Below are 20,157 nucleotides of genomic sequence, written 5' to 3' on the forward strand. Positions count from 1 at the left end.
AACAGTGACGCTCCGATATCACGGGTTACTGTAGCTGCGTTTACATAGTGTTTTTCTTTTGGTAAACTCAAATATTACACAAGCGCGAAATTTCGCGGCAATAATACGGTTCTGGTAAAATACACACATGTGTGCGTCTTTAAAGATTACTGTAGTTTCAGACTTTCAGTTCTGCCGCATTTTGAACGATTTTTCATAGTTTTTTCTTTAAAAAATGGTAAATTTTATTCAAAAACTACAATGAAACATAAAATTTAACAAACTGTGAGAAAACTATTAAAAACCGATGAAAATTCCACAGAACCGAAAGTTCGAAACTACAGTACTCCTTAAAGGCTCATACACGCTTATACTTAACAAAAAATGTCGTTTTGAGACCGGGCACCGTATTTTTGGCGAAAAAACCTTCTTTAAATATTATAGTGATAGTGAAATATCGGAGTGTTTTATTTTCGAAAACAAAAAATATAATTTTTCAAAAAAAACCAGATATGAAAATTTGATCAAACTGATTTTCAACGATAAAAAAGAAGTTTAGAGTATAATTTAAGCTATTTATTTAAAGTAGCATCCCGTAAATAATTATTTAAACCAGTATATCACTTTAAATCAGCCCATGATCGTCCCGTTTTCATTGAAACCCGCATTGGAACTCGTAATAAATGAGAAAGAGCATTTTGCATGCAATTTTCAATAGATTCGGAAGCTGCTGCCACGTGGATTTCTGGACATTCGACTAGAACTTCATCGTGGATGGTTAGGACGATTTGTGCGCCGAATTCTGAAAATTTTAAATTTTAAATTAAGACAGAAATTTTTATATATTTTGAATAAATCACACTTATTTCATATTATTTGATTAAAATTTAAAAAAAATCGTAGATTGAAAATTAAAAAAAAAACACAGTTTGTACTTTTTAACGGCTTCATAATAAATGTAAAATCGATTTTTCAGTTCTTTATCAATTTCAATTATTATTTTTTAGTACACAATTATTTTTTTAATCCCATCAAAGGGTGTATGTTGTTCAGTTTTTGTAAAAATTTAATTTTTTGTTGATTTTCTAAAAACATGTTTTTTGTTTTTCCGGAGAATCTATAAATCGAAAAATTTAGTTTTTCGGTTTCAACTTTTCGATTAAAAAAACATTAAATTAACCTTTAATTTTCGATTCAATATCCACAATAGCCGTTTTAAATATCTCGCTAGCAGATCCTTGAATCGTATAATTCACAGCAACTCGTTCAATTCTCGCTCTTTCTTCTCCAATCCCACTTGCTTTTATAATTGTTCTTCTTCCAATAATAGTTGATATTGGCTCTTCTTTGCAAACTTTTTCCTTTGTTTCGTTGATATAGCTTCTTACACCTAAAATTCATAAATTACTAGCTTTTGTTCAAAAAAATTCATCTCACAAACCAGGGAACATTGCAAAAAACGCCTTTAGCATCTTTTCAGCATCTTCTATGCTCATTCTTGTCAACTCCGATAAACTTTTGGCGCCCATTCCATAGATCAAACCATAGCAAAGCTGTTTAACAGCATCTCGTGGGAAATTCCATTGAATTGAGAGTTCTTCAAATAAATCTCTATCCGATGTGATTAAATTGACAAGATTCGAATCATTGCTCAAATGTGCCAGAACACGAAGCTCCAGCTGCTTGTAATCGGCTCCGATTAACAAATTTTCAGAGTTTGCGATGAAAAGTTGACGGGCAGACATTCCATCGGACGATATTCGCTTTGGAACGTTCTGAAATGTTTTTTTATAGAAAAACGTTTCAAATTTAAGTTTTTAGTCGATTTATTTAATATTAAAAAGTGTTTTAAATCAATTTTCAAAACATTTTATAGAACGCATTTTTTTTTCTCACTTGCAAATTCGGAACACTTGTCAAAATCCTTCCAGTCGATGTACACATTTCAAACCAACAGTGAATTCTTCCAATGAACTTGGCAAGTGGCATCAAGCATTGTGTCAATGTATGTTGAATTTGTCGATATTCAAGAATTTTTCCAACAATCGGATGTTGAGTATTCATTTGTTCCAATATAAGCTTATTTGTTGGAAGATGTCGTAGTTTTGGTTTACATCCGGAAGTTTCTGGATAAATTAGGCCAAGGCGGTAGAATAGAACATTTGCAACTTCATTTGAAGAATGAATATTGAATTTTCCGTAAGCAAGTCTCCAAATATTTTCTTCCAAATTCTCGATTTGTTTTCTAATTTTATAGATGAAAGAATTGCATAAAGCTTGATCAAATACGATGCCAGAGTAGAAAATGTTCAAGACAGTCTGACAAGATTCCATTTCTAATTGTAAACTTGCTCCAGAACAGCACATTTTCTCGAAGATCGGCTTCAGGGAATATACTTCAACGGCAGCTTTGTGCAGGCTCGAAGAGCAAGTTTTTCTAATTTCCGGATCTAAAATTGAATAACGATCCATTAGAATTGGCAGAAAATTCGAGTTTTCCTCCTGCTCCACGTCGATAACATTATTCAGATACGCAGCAATTCGAACAACTTTCAGTCGGAAAATCTGGAAATATTGGGTTTAAAAAGAAAAAAAAAACTTTATCTAAAAAATCAGTTACCTTGATTCCAAACTTTTCAAAAATCAGGAAAGCATCTTCCATAGACGAAATATACATTTCTACAGTAACCGCAAGTGTTTTCAGGAATTCCAAGCGAGTGTTCAGAGGGATGATGCATTTGGAGAATGACTCGAAGTACTTGGATGCAGGTGATGGCTCTGAAGTAGACAGTTGTTATAAAAATTCGCTTTTTTAAATTTGGACTTCGATAAAAGCAAACGAAAAATTTTTTAAATATAAAAAATCTTTTTTTTCTAGAAAATTTCCTGATTTCTCAATTTGAATTTTTAAAGTAAACGTTTCCAAAAAATTTTTAAAGGCATTTTTAAGACATAAAAATTAGAAATATTTTTAAAAAATTGTGGAACTGAATTTTCTAAAAACGAAAAATTCTTTCTATTTCTTCCATATTTATTCCAAACCTCCTCCAAACGTTTCAAGTAATGGAATAAAAGTATTCCCCGCATCGGTTCTAATTGCAATTCCAGTATAATCATCTGAAACTCGAATTGAACAACTCGAAGTAGATGTACTTGATTTTGTCCATAAATTCCAAGCATTATGATCATGGCAAACATCTTTTAAATAAAAATGATTGATTTCAAGTTTTGGATGCTTTATGACTGGACTGGAAGTGAGTGGTGAATATATCTGGAAAAACGTTGATATTTTGTTGAAACTTTTTAGGAAAACTAACAATATTTCCAACTCGTGGATGTTTTACAGCAATTCTTCGTTTTTCTTCTTTTGCAGATTTTGTTGGTGGAGTTACAAAAACATCGAATGAATTGTTATCCGAAGCTGGAAATGTTTAATTAAGAATTTAAAACTTGGAGGGTTTTAAATTTTCAGCGGGGATTTTGAATAAATAATCTCCTAATAGTCCAACAAGACTAAATATAATTTTTAAACATTTCAAAACTTTTTAGCACGTTCCTACATTATTGGAAAATTTAGATTATTTGAAGAATTTTTTTGAGATTTTTACTTTGAAATTTAGAATTATGAAATTAAAAAAGAAACCTACCATTGGAATTAATCGATTCACGACGACTTGAATCCAGATTAGCAATATTTGTAAGAACTGACTTTCGTCTTGAAGAACTTATTGGTAAGGATCCAGGTATTGGACGATCGAATGAGTCTTCGAAATATGGAGTTGGCGATTCCCTTTTTGGAGTGATGAAATTAAGAATTGGAATAGAGCTTCTGGGTACTGGTCTATCAAATGAATCTTCAAGTAATGAGTTATTGAGAATACTGCGACTTCTTCCAATAGGTGAGAATGTTTGTGAAAGCCTTCTTAGGAATACTTCATCTGTTGATGCTTTTAGTTTCAGAAGAGATGTTTCTAGACACTCGATTACAGTTTCTTCAACTATTTCTTCTTCATCTTCGTCTATTTCTTTTTTTATAAAAACTTCATCTTCTTCTACTTTAATCTCTTTTTTGAACAAATCATCCTCACTTTTAAATGATATTGTATTATCTGTAAGTGACATTTCCGTGACACTCTTTGTCATTTCTTCCATCTTCACAATATTCTCTTTCTCCTCCAACTCATCTTCCATTCCTTCACAACTATCCGGAAGTCCACTATCACAACTCTCTTGAATATTTTCCTCGTTCTCCTCAAATTTCGGCAACTCCACAGAAATTCCCAGCTCCTGCACTCTTCTGATCAATACTTTTCGAGCCCGTTCTTTCAATGTTCTAGCCGCCACATCAACTCTCATTCTTGGCTCTCCAAAAAGCCACTCGCCGAGTCCATCGTTTGAATTCGAGCTGCAATATTTATATGGTATATTATGATGATTAGTATAATATGCAAGGTGACAGTGTGGCGTCATAATTAGTTGACAAAATACAAGAGTCAACTGAACTGTCGTGACGTAACAATGTTGATAGTGCATGTTCATGAGAATCCATGAACAGGTGATGACACCAATGAAGGAAGGAAGTACTCATTGGGGATAATAGGTGAGAAATGGGATGAGGCAACGATGTGGCAGAATGTGAGAATTATTGCCAGATAGGTTGCATTTGAATAGTAATATGAGAGAAGAAGGGTTACTGTAGGCAGTTTCAAATTAGAAAATCGTAAACTAGGCAAGAAATCGATGAAAATACAACTTTACAAAGCTTTTTGCAATTTTCAAAGTGTTTGAATGTCTGAGATAAGCTAAATTCCAAACATTCAAACTTATCAGAAGATCTTTCGAATAACGGGGTTACTGTAGCCGACTAGCATAAAAATGAAGAAATGCGTGAAATTATGAAGATAATGGGATATTACAGATAAAAACTTCCCACTAAACAATTTTATCAATTTCTGTAACTTCGGTCCTTCCTGCCAGATACTTTGTGTTTCTAATATTACTAAATTCCTAATTACATTCCAAAGAACAATTACCCAAAAACAATTCGTGTTAAATCGTTCTAATCGACAATTGAGTTCCAATTATCTTATTTTCCAACACCCATATTGTTCACATTGTCTCATTTTTTCGCGCATTGCCTCCTCCTACTCAATTTTCAATTCAACGAGGTCAGTTAGTCCCCCAAATAGACGAGAGCATGAATAAAGATGTTTTGTATATGTTTGTCTCTGTCTTGACTTCATCATCATCATCATCGTCTTCTTCTTCTTCTTCTTCACCACTCGTTTTGCCTAATCAACACAAAACTGGGCAGTGTCTTCTCAAATTGGCTCAATTTGTGATCATCGACGGCGCAACACACAGCCAAGAAGGCAGCAGAATCGACTACAGTACCCCGCTCTCTTTCTCTACAATACTCTACTCACCTTGAGTATGGAACAGCCAATGTTAGAAAGTGTGCAAGTTTCGAAGAATCGCAAGCGGACAAATGTGACAGACACGTCACGCCACGTTCATGTAGGATTCGGGCTCTGAAAATATTCAAGCATTTGAATTCAAGCTTTAACAAAAAAATCAGATTTTACAGAGAAATTTACAAAAAAATTTTTTTAACTTTTTTTTTTTAATTCAAAATCATTTGCATTTCTCATGTAGTTTTGTCGGAAAATGCCATAAAATTTTACAGACTCAAAGAGAAATGAAATGTTTAAAAAAATTAATAATTTTACTACTACAAAAATATCATTGAATATTTTTGAAACAAAAGTTATCTTTTATTTTGTTTTAGCTCCGAGGCTGTGTTTTTTTTTTGTTTTTGGTACTTCTTGGTTACTTTTTGTTGGGAAAAGTTTTTTTTTGGTTTTTTCGGACCAAAAGATTCAAGTGTTTTAAAAATGTTAAAAGCTGCTCCTTTATTTTTTAAAACAGATACTTCAACCAATTCCATATAGCTCTCCCCACCTCTGTCCATCAATTCCTTCAATCGCCACAAGCTCCGAGAGCTCTGATCTAACACCGAACAACAATCTCGTTGCAAATCCATCAAGCAGTGCCTTGAGATATGTCCATCCCAGTCGAAGGCAAAAAGCCACAATCATTGCTGCAAACCCAATATATAAAATGGCCTATTATCTACAAAGTCCAGATAAATGTAGGCAATCAGTAGGTCCGTATTGACCTACAGACCACCTCGATCAAACCATCTGACGCCTTCATTTCTCGGAAAAACTAACCCGCGTAAGTGGCGCTCTGTGATTGGAGTGTTTGAAGACATCCACGAGGAATTCGGTACTTGTGAGATACCTGAAATCAGGCCGACATTTAATTGGTTTTATTCTAAACTTTCTACATGAATATACGTACAACTTGTGAATTTGGAATTTTGTTTCAAAATTAATTTTTTTACAATTTCCTAGAATAACCTAGAATTTTTAGCCATGTTAGAATTTTTCGAATTTTTCACATTTTACGGAATTTTTTTTGTAAGATTAACCTCATAAATGCTCATTTCGCTGATCAAATCAAAAAGTGCCAACGCAGAAAAGAATCGAATATGAATTTGAAGCAATTTGTCATTTCTTCGTCCTTGAAGTTGATCCAAAATAAATTTTTCACTGACTCCAACCAACTTTGCGATTCGTTTATGATCTGATGGAAGTTTCGAGAAAATTGAGAAAAGGTGATGCCAATCACATTCCTGCCAAACACTTACGTTGATTGGGGTTACCTGAATTTAAAGATTAATTTAATTATAAAAATATCAGAAAACGTTAATATATACATGCCAAAAATGTTGTTTTTTTCTTATAGAATTTGTAATATGTACGGTGATGTTTTCAGAAATTTTTTTTTTGAATTTCTAAAATTTTTTAATTTGAAAAAGTTTTAATAGTAATTTTTGAAAGTAGTTTTTGAAAATCTGCAAATTTGAATTTTTGAAGAGTTAAAAAAAATTTTCAATATAACAGGTTCTAAATTTTTAAACTTTTTTAAAATGAAAATTGAATAAATTTTGAATATTTTTTGAATTATTTGGGCCCTCGAATTCTTGTAAAAATATACCAAATAGAGCATATGAAGCTCAGTATCCAGTGCAATTGCTCGACTCGCCGAATTCAAATCTTCAAAAATGGCAAGTGATGCTTCAGGTGGTAGAGATGAAGCAATTGCAGCTCTTCCGAGTTGTGTGGGACTTAATTGATCATCGTTTTCGTCTTGGGAGATGAAAGAATTCCGAAGAAGCATCTCGATGGCAATGTCAGAAAGTTGAAGGTTTTCAGAATTAAATAGGAGAAGCTTGCAGAGATCATGAATCTGAGATCTTGTTGTCGTGAGCCCAGTGCAGATTCCCTGAAATTTTTAAAATTTCTATAGAATCTCAAATTTTCTAGACTCTGTTTAAAAAAGGTCAAATACAATGTTTTAGCATTGTGTTTTTAATTGTTATATTTTAATTTTTAAATATTTCAAAAAAGGTGACAAATGGAATCTATGAAAACTGGGCAGCAACGAAATTTTAAAATTACAGTATTCTTTAAAGGCGCACGCCCTTTAGCAATTCACAAAAAAAGAGTGTCGAAACCTGTTACTGTATTTTTTGCGCAAAACTGCTAGATCTTGCGTATGTGTAAAATGAAAGAACGTATTTTTTCTGAAACTTCGAAAAATTTGGAAAAAAAATGATTTTTTTTACAGACTCATCCTTTTGAAAATAAATTTCATTTCGATTTTTTTTTGAGTTTCAGTTTCAGTTAATTTCTCTGAAATTTACCTCTAATATAAATCTGCTTAAATTAGTCCGTTCAGCATCTCGTTTCCTTGTTAGAACACCTTGATCAATCGGAGTCTCGATGATTTTCAGCACGGCATCTCGATCACATTTCTTGATGAGAAGATAGGTTTCACCTGGAAAAATGGATGGAAATTAGTAATTTCGTTCTGAAAACTTGTAGCAGTTAACTTTTCTGCTGATTTTGCTAATTTGATTTATAAATGGATGTTCTGATAAATTATTAAAAATTCTGGTATTTTCCTGCTCCTTTGAGCCGTGAATTTCTTCAAAAGCGGGTTTTTTCTTCAATCGAATGCTAAATAATTTCTCAAAACACTTCAAATACTCCTTCCTGTTCTTTTTCTCATAATTCTCAGCAATTAGTAACCAGAAGCTCCTCCTCCTTCGTGGTACGGTAGACGTCGATCTGCGAAACCAACCAAAAATGGGCGTGGTTTTCTCAGCGATTCGTCAGGAAATTGGATCATTTGCCTCCTCCCGTTTCTCTAGTGTGCTCTCGACTACTGCACACCGGCCAATTCATTTTTATATCAGCCTCCTCCTTCTCGTCTTCTCATTCCAATTTTCCACTTTGGGTAATCTTCTTCAATTTTTCCAGATAAGCAGCCACTTTTCTCTTGTGATGGCGGTGGACGAAATGCAGCTCGCTGCATCAATGCAAATGAGCAATCAAATGAGCAATTCACAACGAATGAGCTTCGCAATTCATGAGATTCTAGGCATTCAGGTAATATCATTCGTATTCCGAAGTGCACAAATCAGTAATTTTTAGGGAAATGCATATCTATCTCACGGATATTGTCCTCAGGGAACATTTCTCTCAAATCAACCCAATTTCATGGACATTGGATCCTGTGGAGTATCAGGGTTCGACAGACAGCTGTGTGGTACTGACTCTATTGGAAATGGTAGGATATTCATAGTTCATAGATTCAAACGAATTTTCAATTTTCAGCACCTGCTCCACTGATGTATCGAATGCCAATCTCAACATCAGAGGTTATAACTTCGGAGCCCCAGACTCATGTCAGCTCATCAAGCATCTTATCATCAGCAACTACATCAAATTCTTCTGGTGGTGGAAGCAGTGGTGGTGGTGGAAAGGCAAGCAAGAGAAAGAAGAGAAGACATCGCACAATTTTCACTCAATACCAGATCGACGAACTCGAGAAGGCTTTTCAAGATTCTCATTACCCAGACATCTATGCCAGAGAAGTCCTAGCTGGAAAGACAGAATTGCAAGAAGATCGGATTCAGGTCAGTTGATTTTTCATTGTAGCCCCTTACCAATTACGAAAACGGAGCCCCTTTTATCGGTCGGCATCCATCTTTTTATTGGTGCTAATTTCCTCCATTTTGCTCTTCTTGACTCTCGGAAAGTTAGAGGACATGCTCCCCCACAAGAATAGGGGCAGCAATGTGTCAATTGAATTTCTTGAATTTCCTTCAAGACAAGTCAAGACACGGCCAATTGGCTGATAGTATTGAGTGAAACCCAAAATTCTAAAGGGTTCTCACGCTTCTTCGCTTCTATTGGCTTACTGAAACCTGAGACCTAATTATCTATTAGATGACAAATTGTGTAAAAGCTTTATCAAATTGTTCAATCAAGTATATTTTTCAGGTATGGTTCCAAAACCGTCGTGCAAAATGGCGAAAAACCGAGAAAACCTGGGGAAAAAGTACCATAATGGCAGAATATGGGCTATATGGAGCAATGGTACGGCATTCTCTTCCACTTCCGGAAACAATTACAAAGTCAGCTGAGGCGGCGGATCCACAACAAAGTGCTGCTCCGTGGTTGTTAGGTATGTGAAGATGTGACTTTGCATGTGATAGTTGCGTTAATCAGCTTGTTTATGAGGAAGAGGGGAGAATGAGTCAGAAAAAGAGTTTAATTTTGTGATAAACAAATGAAATTAGAAAAGATCATGAAATTGGACTTTTGGTAGAACAAAATTAGTCTATCTAAAACTTTCAACTGGGATAATTCCGGATAACAACCGGGAACAAACAAAAAATGGTATTAAGATGTTTTAATTATAAATTACAAACCAAACTTCAGGGTAGCTTGAAACTTTTAGAAAATGAATTGTTATTTTTGTGTTCTTAGTAAAACTTGAAAAAAAAACGTGCAAAACTCCTAACAAAAACTAAATTTTTTGAAGGTGCACCATGATAGGTATTAAAATTGGAGAAATTACGACAGTGACACCACAATATTGCACCACTAATTACCCTGAACCACCTGCTCTGACCCATTTCATTCCCATATGATACATTGTTTTCAGGAATGCACAAGAAAAGTATGGAAGCTGCGGCTCACTTGGAGAGTGTTGAAAAATGTGATATGTCGGATAGTGATGATGATGACCGTCCGGTAACTCCTCCAGTGCAACGTCAAGTGAAAAACGAGTACAAACCACGAATAATTGAGCATGTTCAACAACAAGCTCCCCAACATCAGTCATCATTGAATTTCGATACTTCACTTGTTGTCAGTTCCTCACTTTCACAATTACATTTTCAGGATTCTCAAATGATTCCGAACAATAATGCTTCATTGAAGCTTTATCATGATTACAATAATCCCATGTAACTCTATTTTTCCGTGAATTTCAATGTCAATAACTATTACCTAAATAATAAATTAATCTGCTAATAACAACAATAATAATGAGCGGTCAGGAAACAACCACTTCTTTCTTTTTTCTTTTTAATCGCCGTTTGTCAAGTACTTATTTGAAGATTTTGCGGGAAAAGAAGACGTACCTCGTGTAGCATGTCCTGTTCTTCCCGCTCTTCCCACCATCTGACGGTAATTTAGAGAAGTGAGAGCCGATGGGCCACGTGGCTGAGCCTTGATGAGTACTCGTTCCGCAGGGAGATTTACGCCTGGAATTCTATTTTTTTATTTGGAAAAGAAGGTTTTAAACTTTTGAAAATGTAAAGTTTGAAAAATTATAATAGTTTTAATCTTAATATATCGACGAATTTGAACCTTTTATCTTATTTCATCAATAAGAAAAAAGAAAACAAAAATTTAATATTCTTCAGCTAAAAAGGGCCAAAATTGTATGCTATTATTCGAAAAATCGACATTTTGGAATCTCGAAAAAAAAACCGAAAAATTTTCGCTTTTCGATTTAAAAAAAAGGGAAGAGCGGGATTAGCAAACAACTGGAAATTCTTGAGTGAATAGTATTTTTTGAAAGTTTAAAGTAAATTTTTATCAACAAATCTTCACCCTAAATGAAAATTATTGTTTGATTTAATTTTTTCCCCAAAAATATTTCAACAAACATTTTGCTTTTAATTTCTTCCGATATTTCGGTTGACCACAATTAAAATTTTAAAACACTCACCTGAAGCCAAAGTACTTGTAGCCACAAGAATAACAATATTTTTCTCCCGAAATCCTAGTTCAATGCATTCTCTTTCCTCCATCGTCAATCCAGCATGATGATATGCTACTCCCCATGCAAGTGTTGACATAACATTCCGATCCTTGCAACCATTCCGTTCCAATCCATGCTTTATAAATAATAGTCCATTGGCTCGTTCTTTTAATATTTCCAACAATGAGCTGTCGGTTTTATTGATCTCATGGAATCTCGACGCAATATTCAAAGCAGTCTTCTCGGCATCAAGTTTCGAAGAAATCATTACCAAAGTCTGAGAATTGCGGCGAAAACTCTCTTCGGTAAGCAATATTAATGGATCTTCAGAGAATTCTCTTAGAACTTTGTTATCTCCAGATTTCCTCAACTCCGAACCAATTACAATATGATTTTGTAGAACAATTGGTCGAAATCTTGCTTCGAAAACTTTCGCACCGTCCAGCCATTTGCCTATTCGATAAAGTTCTGGAATAGTTGCACTCATTCCGATAATTCTAACTTTTTCCAGTGCAGATTGGTTCCAGAGCAAAACTTTCGAGAGCATGTGCTCAATGTGTGCACCACGAGACGAATCGAAAACCATGTGCATTTCATCAACGACTATCATTCCTGAAAGCTACTTTTTGTGAAAATTTTAAATTAAAATCGATTTATCTAACCAATTTCCTCAAACCAATCTTCTGATAATGCTCGATTTGTCAAACTTGCTGCTTTTTCGATGGTACAAACTGCCCCAAGCCACTCATTTGGATTTGAGGCCTGTGGACCAATGAAGCCACAGACAGAAATGTCATCTCGTCTCCAACACCGTTGAATTTGATGAAGTTTCTCTCGAGCCACGGAGATATAAGGAAGTACGAAGAGTACCTTTCTACCAGTTGAAGCGACTTTCCATGCTGAAAATTACAGTTTTTAAACATTTATTCTTTAAACCAGATAAAATAATACATAAAAGTTCAGCTACAATGCTTTTCCCAGCACTTGTTGGCGCACTGAATATCAAGTGTTGATCTTCAAATTGTCTTGCCTCATTCAACACATCAATCTGCCAATCGAACAGCGCTTTGATGTTCTGAAATTAAAAAAATTTTGTCCCTATTTCATCACAGCGATTTATGTTACCTGCTCTGCGTAATAATCGATGATTTTTGAAGAAACCCATTCTGGAAATCTACAGGAAGCCTCGTCCATCTTGTTTCATACTAAAAACTCTGATTTCAGACTGAAAAACATGTTTTTTTCAGCGAAGAAAACTAAAATTTGTTTGTGGCCGCGGTGGCCTAGTTTTCACGGCCGAGAAATGTCACATGTTTTGGCGCGCTCTTCGGCGAATTCAAATAAACTTTTTTGTTTTTAACAATTTCTAACTTTATTTTTGTGTTTTTAGAACTGAAATTCCATTTTTCAGGAGAAATGTCAAACGTTGTACTAATTGTGTATGATCCGCGGATGATTTCAAAGTATCTTGGTCAAAAATTGCATATGGGCCTTGTCGCCGATGACATTATCAAGCCAACCGTAAGTTTGAACAGAATATTGAATTCATCAGCACAAATAACCCGATTTCAGGCAGAAATAGCGCAACAAATATTTGCTAATTTTGTGAGGCTTGTGTTAAATGTGTCGGAAAGCTCGCTGACGACCCTTCCGCTGTCCGCCAACTGTGATTATGATCCAGAATTGCATAAAAAGAGCATTCCTATCATTATTCTCTTCCAATGCATGTAAGATTTTAATTTTAATGTTAGATTTGCTGAAATATTTTTTCAGGAAAGCATTTATCAAAGATAATTCTGGCAACAAGCTGGACTTGACGATGTGCGATCTCGTGACACCTGCAAAACACGAACATCGATTCAGAAAGCTGACAAGTTTTCTTGTAGATTTTCTGAAACTTCACGAATTGGCCACTCCAGCGTTCAATGAAATTAGCGAAGAGTTCAGTGATCGAAAGTTCGAAATGGAAAAGATTCGGGAAGAGTTGTTAGAAGCCGAGAAGAAGAAAAATGATCTTCTCGCGAAACAAAGCATAAGAAAACGTCATGAGCATGAATTAATCAACGAACAGAGCAATGCGAAGGCAGAACTTAAAAATGTTGTGAACGAATATACCGAAACTCGTCAAATTAATGAAGAACTCGACAAGCAGAAAGAAGAAGCTATTCTGCACATTCAAGCCCTCGAAAAGGAAATGCTAACTGGTAAAAAGACAATTGAGCATTTGAATGAAGAAGTTCTGACATCGCCGGAACAGCTGAAACAAGAAATGGAGGAAAGGAAACGTCACATTGAAGAGCTCCGCGATTGTCTTGAATCATCAAAGTACTGATATATCTTCAGTCTCTCCAAAAATTCAAAATAAAAGTAATTATTTTCAGAAAAGGCCTTCAAGCAAAACTCGAGGCTCGTGAAATTTGCATCAACTCGGAGAAGAACGTGCCAGTGATTATTGAGAAGATCCATCAGTGGACTGAAGTTCGAGAAGTTATCATTGACCTGATCGATGTTGAAAGTGAGAATCTTCGAAAGCTCAAGGAAATGGAGGAGCAATTGGATTTTATGATGAAGGAGATGGAAACGGCACAAAAGCGACTCGTCGAGCAGTCGGAGACTCATGAACAATTGCGTATAGAACACACGCAGAAAAGTGAAGAGCGTCAGCGTAGAATTGAGGAGATTACCGAGTGAGGAATTTATTTGATACTTTGAAAACATTTTTTTAAACGATGTAAATCTTTCAGGCAAATCGCAAATTTGAAAACTAGTCAGCCAGATGTGTCACAGGAAATTGCTAAAAAGGTTTTTGTCAGATCAATCTTCATAAAACTCACCAACATTTTTTTCAGAAGCAAGAACTCCTCGCTCTAAAAAACGCACACAGTGAGACGATTTCCCAAATCACCAACTCTTGCCAAGATGCTGTTGCAAAATTCGCAAAACTTAATGCAATGTTCAAAGAAACCCAGAAAGTAGCTTTTGAGAAGAACACTGCAGCTGCACGTGAAATGGAACGTCTAAAAAGCTCTCTTACCGGACGCCTTCTGAGTGATTACACATTCGGATCATCGACAATCGACGCCGGAGAGAACACGGAAAATTGTGATCCACAACCTAACGATTCGAGTTTTTCCGTTTTCAAATAGAATGACTCAACTCGAAAATTTCACTTCATTTGATCTCTATTCAATGTAAATGTTATGCTTTCTTCCATACCAATAACAAAATTTTAACTGAGTCTAAATAAATCATGTGGTCTTTATTTTCAAATGTTTTCTTTTCATTCCCAGGCTCTAGAAATTTCACACCAATTTACTTTTCAGGTAAGAATTCACTCAAGTGGTATTTACGGGGAGATTATGTGCCTCTGTTTTTAATTAAAAATAAAATTAGAAATTTTGAATTTTTTGCCTTGTATTTTTTTGTTTGCGTCTTTAAGACTACAGTAAGACAAAAAGTGGGCGTGGTTTCTTATTTTGGAGAAAGCTCAAACAGGGAATAAGTGAGAGTCGGAAGTTTTGAAACGTTTTTTGAAAAAAAAATTATCTTGAAATGAAAACTTTTCCAGAAATTTTAAACTTCTCTTCGCTCATTAGCTCTACAAGTTGGAATTGTCCTTCTGAATTGAATATTATCCTACCAAAATTCTAAATAAATTTAAATAAATCGTGCGGGCCTCGAGTTATTGCATTCAACATTGACATTTTTCGTTCATTTCTCAATTTTTGTATTGTATTTCTGAAAAATTCACTCTACAAATTATGCAGTAAGCTTTTTCAAATAATGTTCTTTTCAGATTTTATAATTTTCAGACCATTAGACCTTTCGGGTAAGAGATTAGTTCGACCAGATGATTCAAATGGTACAAGATCTTCCACTGATGATGTACATTCGATGTGCTCTCAGGTGAGCATTCATAGTACATGATGATGTTTTAGTTTTATATATGTAAAAGAAACGCTCTTTGAAGTTAATTGCTTTCCATGTGTATAAACTAATCATAAACTAAACTGCAAGAAATTAAAATAAAATTATATTTAAAAGCTCTCAAATCTGGGACCCCGATCTCTTCCAAATGCTCGTTCCCTTGGTAGCTCAACATCTTCAATTCTTCTGCTTCATAAAACTTACAAGGAAACATCGGCCCCGCCTCCAAATCAAGTCGCATTCAAATCAGTCATCTTGGCAAATACCCAACTTGTGACGGAATTCCTTCAAAACGGAGAGCTTCCAACTTTCAAAAAACAAAGCTCGCGGAGCACCAACAATCCCTGGAGACGATACGGTGCTCTACGCAAGATTTGTGAAACCGGAGGTTTCGCTCCGAATAGTGGATCAAAGAAGGAGAGGAAGAATCGAGAGACTTTAATGGCGGTTAAGGTAATATCTCGTGGATCCTGTCACCATTCAAGTGGATAATCTGAATCATTAATTTTTATTCTATTCCAGCAAAATGTCAAAGTCCCAATTGCACCAACATCTGCTCAAATGACATTGAACAAAGTTAAGGATCCGGGACCGTAGTAAGTTTTTAAAAAATCTAGATTTTTTGGAATTAATTTTTGAAATGGTTAGGCTTCCAAAGTATGGTGCTACCTCTGGCCTACCTACAGCCTATTTTTTCTGCTTTGACGCAAACTCCGATGTTTGGAAGAAGTTTGTTTGGCCGATTTCTAATACTAGTGAGAAGAAAAAACTCCACTTTTTGGGTGTAAATAAAAATTATTAATACTTTTAATCCAACTTTAAGATTAATTCCAAATATATATCCTAATAGTAAGATATCTTACCCATTTCCTCTTACCTTTTTGATCAAATATTTGAAAAGACTTCTCATATTGTTACCCAATCAAAAAAACATTTCAGTGAGAATAAGCTGGCTCTGAAAGTTCCGAAGAATACGACAGTCGATGTGGCGGCTCAAAATCTTGCCGAGCAAGTGAAGGTGAATAACCTAGAAGAAAAATCGATAGAAATGTCCTGTCTCTTTTTCTTTTCACTCTCTCATTTCCAGATATTCATTCTTCAATATGGTGTTGAATTGGTGGATAATGAACCGGAGATCAATCAAGGCGTTAAATCGAAATGAAATATTGAAATTTGATTATTTGAATAAAGTTGAAGAGCAACGAAACTTGTTAGATTTTTTAATAAAATGTCGGCCATCAGCCACAGCCGGCCACCCAGCAGCCGTCGTCTCCTTTTATTGACTTGACCATCTCTTTTCCACCCTCCTGTTTCTTCATACTATTCTCTGACTTTTTATTAATTAAAATATTTAATGGATCTACTAGATCTATACCATGCTCATGATTTGCAACTTGCATCTGAAGGAAATTTTGAGGAAGTGCATTTTACGAAAAGAGCAGAAGAAGATGGAAATTCAAGTCCTGAGAGTAAAGGAAAAATAAAAAAGACGAGAATTGTACCATGGGAACCATATAAGGCGGCTGTCGCACATGATAAGTGAGTTTTCGTTCGGTCAAAATTATTATTATTAAATCTTAAGATAATAATGAATTTTGGTACTTGTGTATTTGTTGTGTATTATTTCCCTTCATTTTTAAAAATACATTTTTAAATATAAACGTACCTGAATTTTCACATTAAAAAAGTACAAATTTCTAGAGTTCCGAAAACTTTATACTTCACATAAATTACGATCCTCTTTGCAATTAACCTAATACATTTTTCTAAAAATTTCCGATTCCCAAAAAAATTCCAGCTTGAACACGAAAATGATAATAAAAAAAATACTAGGAAAATTAAGATTTTTTACAAGTTATTAAAAAAAATAAGAGAATCCAAACAAATGTTTCTTCTCGACAAGAAATCACATTCAGGCAAGGTTCCACGTGTCCAGAGAATCTTCCCGAACTGATAGCATATGCAATGAATTCAAAATCAGAACAGAATAATAATATACAATTACGAAAGGAATTGAGAGACGAGAGAAAAGATAGAAAAAGCATGGAACCGGTGACTTCGTCCGAACGAGAAGCTGAGTTGGAACGAGAATTGGATCTTCTAAGAAAAGAGTTAAATATTGAACAAAAAATGAATTCGGAGCTTAAAAGATTAATGATTGCCACGTTGAGTGATGAACTTCAGGGGCAGGTTGAAGCATTGACAGAAGATAAAGTACGATTGGCTCATCGAGTTGATGAATATATGGGAAAGGTGAGTATGATTATAACAAAAATATCAGAATTTAGGTTCTTAGAACTCTCATTTCAAAAGTTTCAATAACAAATACCCTTTGAGTTTAATCTATATAGATCTAGTTTGAAGTTATCTAATCTGCAATTCATCTGTTCCTCACTTTCATTTTTTTTAAACTTTCATTTAAAGCGAATCTATGTAAAACTGGCGCTGAAACTATTACATAAAGTCAATAGTTAAATGTTCCTTTTGTATGAGTTAGTATGATCGTACTAGTAACATCCTTATCCTCACCTTTGCCACTCAAAACTGAAGACGTAAGCATATAATTTATAAAGTCAACTGAATTAAATGAGAATTTTTTCAGCTAATGGTTGAAGATGAAGAATCAGATAGACTACGAATTGATCGAGATGTTTGGAAATGTAAATTTTTAGCTCAATCGATACGATGTGATGAGCTAACTTCAAAGAATGAGTATCTATTGAAGACATTGGTAGGCATTCAACAAGCTGTAAAAACTAAGAAGTAAGTTTTTCAAATGATCAGATTATCTTCATTTTGACAAGACATGTTTTTAATCTACATACTCAGTATGTCATATTGATATAAGTAATATGACAAACTATCATAGTTAAAGTTTAAAATAATTTTGAAAGTTTTCAATTCACAATCAATTTCAGTCACATTTGTGTCTGTTCATATTAGGGCTTCAAGAAGATATGCTAATTAAAAAAACCAACAATTTGTTTAAAAAGTTGGCAATTTTCCAAAATTTACTGAAAGTTTTGAAAGAACTAAAACATACTAGATTATTGTTCAAGAGTATTGTTCTTGGCCCATACCACAGTTTTTTATTCAAAAAATTTTTTTTTGCATTCTCCCATTATCTGTATACTCAACGATATCAATTTTCAGTGTAACTTCGGACGAAATCAGTGATTTTACCCAACTCGACCTTCAACCACTTTTTCACCGTTCTCCTTGTGAAGAAAGAGTTCGTCCAATTACTGCTAAGTATACAAACCTAACAATCGCCTGCTGCAAAAACTGTATGGGTCGAGATATTCAACTTCTTTAATTACTTTGTAAACTTCTTTTGTATTTTTCCTTCAATGGTTGTGTGTATTTTCATTTTTATTCCAATTTCCGAAAATGGGTATATATGTTCCAATTGTGATGAAGAAACAGATTTCAATTTCCTCATAAAAACGGGTGTTTCGGGGGTGACGAGGGGCGCCGAAAGAAGAAGGACGTTCATCTGCGCCAATTGGGCGCCACTTCGTCCATCCGGTCCATAAAATGAGCAATCTAATTCGTTTTACTGCGTTTTGATTCGGACAAAAAAATTGAAGAGGGCTTGCCGCCAAACAGGTGTTGGCAAGATTTCTCAGTTTTCAATAAAATACGTTTTCATGAAAGGGCACGTCTTCAGGCGCCTGCCAGTATTTTTTCGATCAAGGAAGCCAAAATTTTTGTGCCTTCAACAAAAAGATGTTTCCGTGAATATTTTTGTCCCTGCCGAATAGTTGTGCCAGAAAGTGGACGTGTCTAGGTCCGACCTATTTCAGGATCAACTGGAATCATTTTTGAATTTTTTTTTAATTTGAAGGTGTTATTTCATTAGTATACCATTTTATTTCTGTTGCTGTCATGGTAGGCAGGCACATTTTCGTGCCTATGTGTGTCGCTTAAACCTTATACTACATAATTAATTTGGTGCACACAAACAAAGAAACCACGAGCTTGGGTGGAGTAAAACTTGAGTATTGTCATTTTTAGTAATTTTTACTTTACAATGATCATGCTTAGAGCTCAAAATTTCTTGATTAGACCCAAGCCACGTCTTGGTTTTGTTTTACCAAAAAAATCGAAATTTTTTAGAACATTTTCTCTGGTTTCATTATAATTAAAACATCATCCCAGAAAAAAAGTTATTAAAAATTTGCGCTCGAACATTTTTGAAAATTTTTACTCCACATCAATCAAATCATAAAAATAATAAAACAAATGGGGCACAAAGTCACAAAACTCCAGCTGTGCGAGATAGAGAAGAGCAGTAGGAGAACCTACTATAAATATCGTTTAATTTTGTGCGCGAGCCCCCTTCCCGTCTGGCCGTGTGGCAAACACTCCTCCCAAACCTCTAAAATGTCCGTTTTTTTGTGCTCTGTGCATCTCTCGTTCTCTTCAGTACCTTATTTCAAAATGCGGGCGCCTGTTTCTCTCTTTCAAAACCGTATCTTTAACTGCCTGGGTCTGTGCTCATCTCAGCACTATTTTCATTACTAATTATTCACGCTTCACTTCATATTACTGGACAGTCGTCTTCTTACATGAACATTTTACTTCTGTTTTCTTACAAACTTTTTTTCGTTTTTCGGATTCGGAGATATATTTTTTTCCTTTTAAAGTTTTTTTTAGATGATATTCAGTTGATAACTTTAAATTCTACCGATTCAATAATTTTCAGATAATATTAATTTTTATTTAAAAAAATTAAATTAAATTTTTTCAAATAATTTTTCAAAGATCCAAAAATGGATTACTGTCACAAAAGCGTGCCAGCCTATGTATTTTTAAAATTCACTGCACATTTTTTCAGACAATATTTGAAAATTTTCTAGGTGGTCGCAGCGAACAAAATAATTTGAGCGCATGCGCCTTTATGATGAATATAAAATTTGAAATTGATGCACACACAGTTTCTGAAAAAAATTGAATTTTTCCCGGAATTAAACACCATTTTTCAACTTTGTGTGAATTCTTGTAAACTACTGATTAAATATGACAGTAAACTGAAACTATCACCAAATTTCCAAACTT

The 20,157-nt window shown here is 34.5% G+C and overlaps 5 protein-coding genes across 5 annotated transcripts; 4 read left to right on the forward strand and 1 right to left on the reverse strand.

Moving 5' to 3' along the window:
• Nucleotides 1-439: 439 nt before the first annotated feature.
• Nucleotides 440-12,481, reverse strand: polq-1 (DNA polymerase theta). The gene is made up of 19 exons (NM_001379729.2): nt 12,295-12,481; nt 12,121-12,244; nt 11,832-12,068; nt 11,137-11,781; nt 10,544-10,666; nt 7,751-7,884; nt 7,042-7,329; nt 6,473-6,706; nt 6,213-6,282; nt 5,941-6,079; nt 5,406-5,510; nt 3,627-4,384; nt 3,297-3,400; nt 3,022-3,250; nt 2,600-2,757; nt 1,876-2,544; nt 1,421-1,754; nt 1,160-1,369; nt 440-781 (listed from the first exon to the last, which is right to left on the reverse strand). Exons 1-19 carry the CDS (start codon nt 12,361-12,363, stop codon nt 600-602), a joined length of 4,812 nt encoding a protein of 1,603 aa, NP_001367994.1. The 5' UTR covers nt 12,364-12,481; the 3' UTR covers nt 440-599.
• On the forward strand, nt 8,368-10,436 carry ceh-10 (Homeobox protein ceh-10). Its single transcript, NM_065850.3, has 5 exons — nt 8,368-8,498; nt 8,544-8,679; nt 8,727-9,028; nt 9,396-9,579; nt 10,063-10,436. The coding sequence occupies exons 1-5, from the start codon at nt 8,394-8,396 to the stop codon at nt 10,368-10,370; spliced, it is 1,035 nt and encodes a 344-aa protein (NP_498251.1). The 5' UTR covers nt 8,368-8,393; the 3' UTR covers nt 10,371-10,436.
• A 99-nt stretch (nt 12,482-12,580) lies between the features above and the next one.
• him-10 (Kinetochore protein Nuf2 homolog) lies at nt 12,581-14,433 on the forward strand. Its single transcript, NM_065852.6, has 6 exons — nt 12,581-12,690; nt 12,742-12,896; nt 12,943-13,494; nt 13,551-13,856; nt 13,914-13,971; nt 14,019-14,433. Exons 1-6 carry the CDS (start codon nt 12,586-12,588, stop codon nt 14,313-14,315), a joined length of 1,473 nt encoding a protein of 490 aa, NP_498253.1. The 5' UTR covers nt 12,581-12,585; the 3' UTR covers nt 14,316-14,433.
• A 460-nt stretch (nt 14,434-14,893) lies between these two features.
• R12B2.3 (Ras-associating domain-containing protein) lies at nt 14,894-16,303 on the forward strand. The gene is made up of 6 exons (NM_065853.6): nt 14,894-14,935; nt 14,982-15,075; nt 15,214-15,549; nt 15,619-15,692; nt 16,036-16,114; nt 16,184-16,303. The coding sequence occupies exons 1-6, from the start codon at nt 14,931-14,933 to the stop codon at nt 16,256-16,258; spliced, it is 663 nt and encodes a 220-aa protein (NP_498254.3). The 5' UTR covers nt 14,894-14,930; the 3' UTR covers nt 16,259-16,303.
• Nucleotides 16,304-16,340: 37 nt separating this feature from the next.
• On the forward strand, nt 16,341-18,540 carry R12B2.2 (Golgin-45). The gene is made up of 4 exons (NM_065854.4): nt 16,341-16,635; nt 17,013-17,349; nt 17,699-17,859; nt 18,250-18,540. The coding sequence occupies exons 1-4, from the start codon at nt 16,451-16,453 to the stop codon at nt 18,410-18,412; spliced, it is 846 nt and encodes a 281-aa protein (NP_498255.2). The 5' UTR covers nt 16,341-16,450; the 3' UTR covers nt 18,413-18,540.
• The last annotated feature ends 1,617 nt before the right edge of the window (nt 18,541-20,157 follow it).

Source organism: Caenorhabditis elegans, chromosome III, assembly GCF_000002985.6.
Source record: "Caenorhabditis elegans chromosome III".
NCBI classification, from domain to species: Eukaryota; Metazoa; Nematoda; class Chromadorea; order Rhabditida; family Rhabditidae; genus Caenorhabditis; species Caenorhabditis elegans.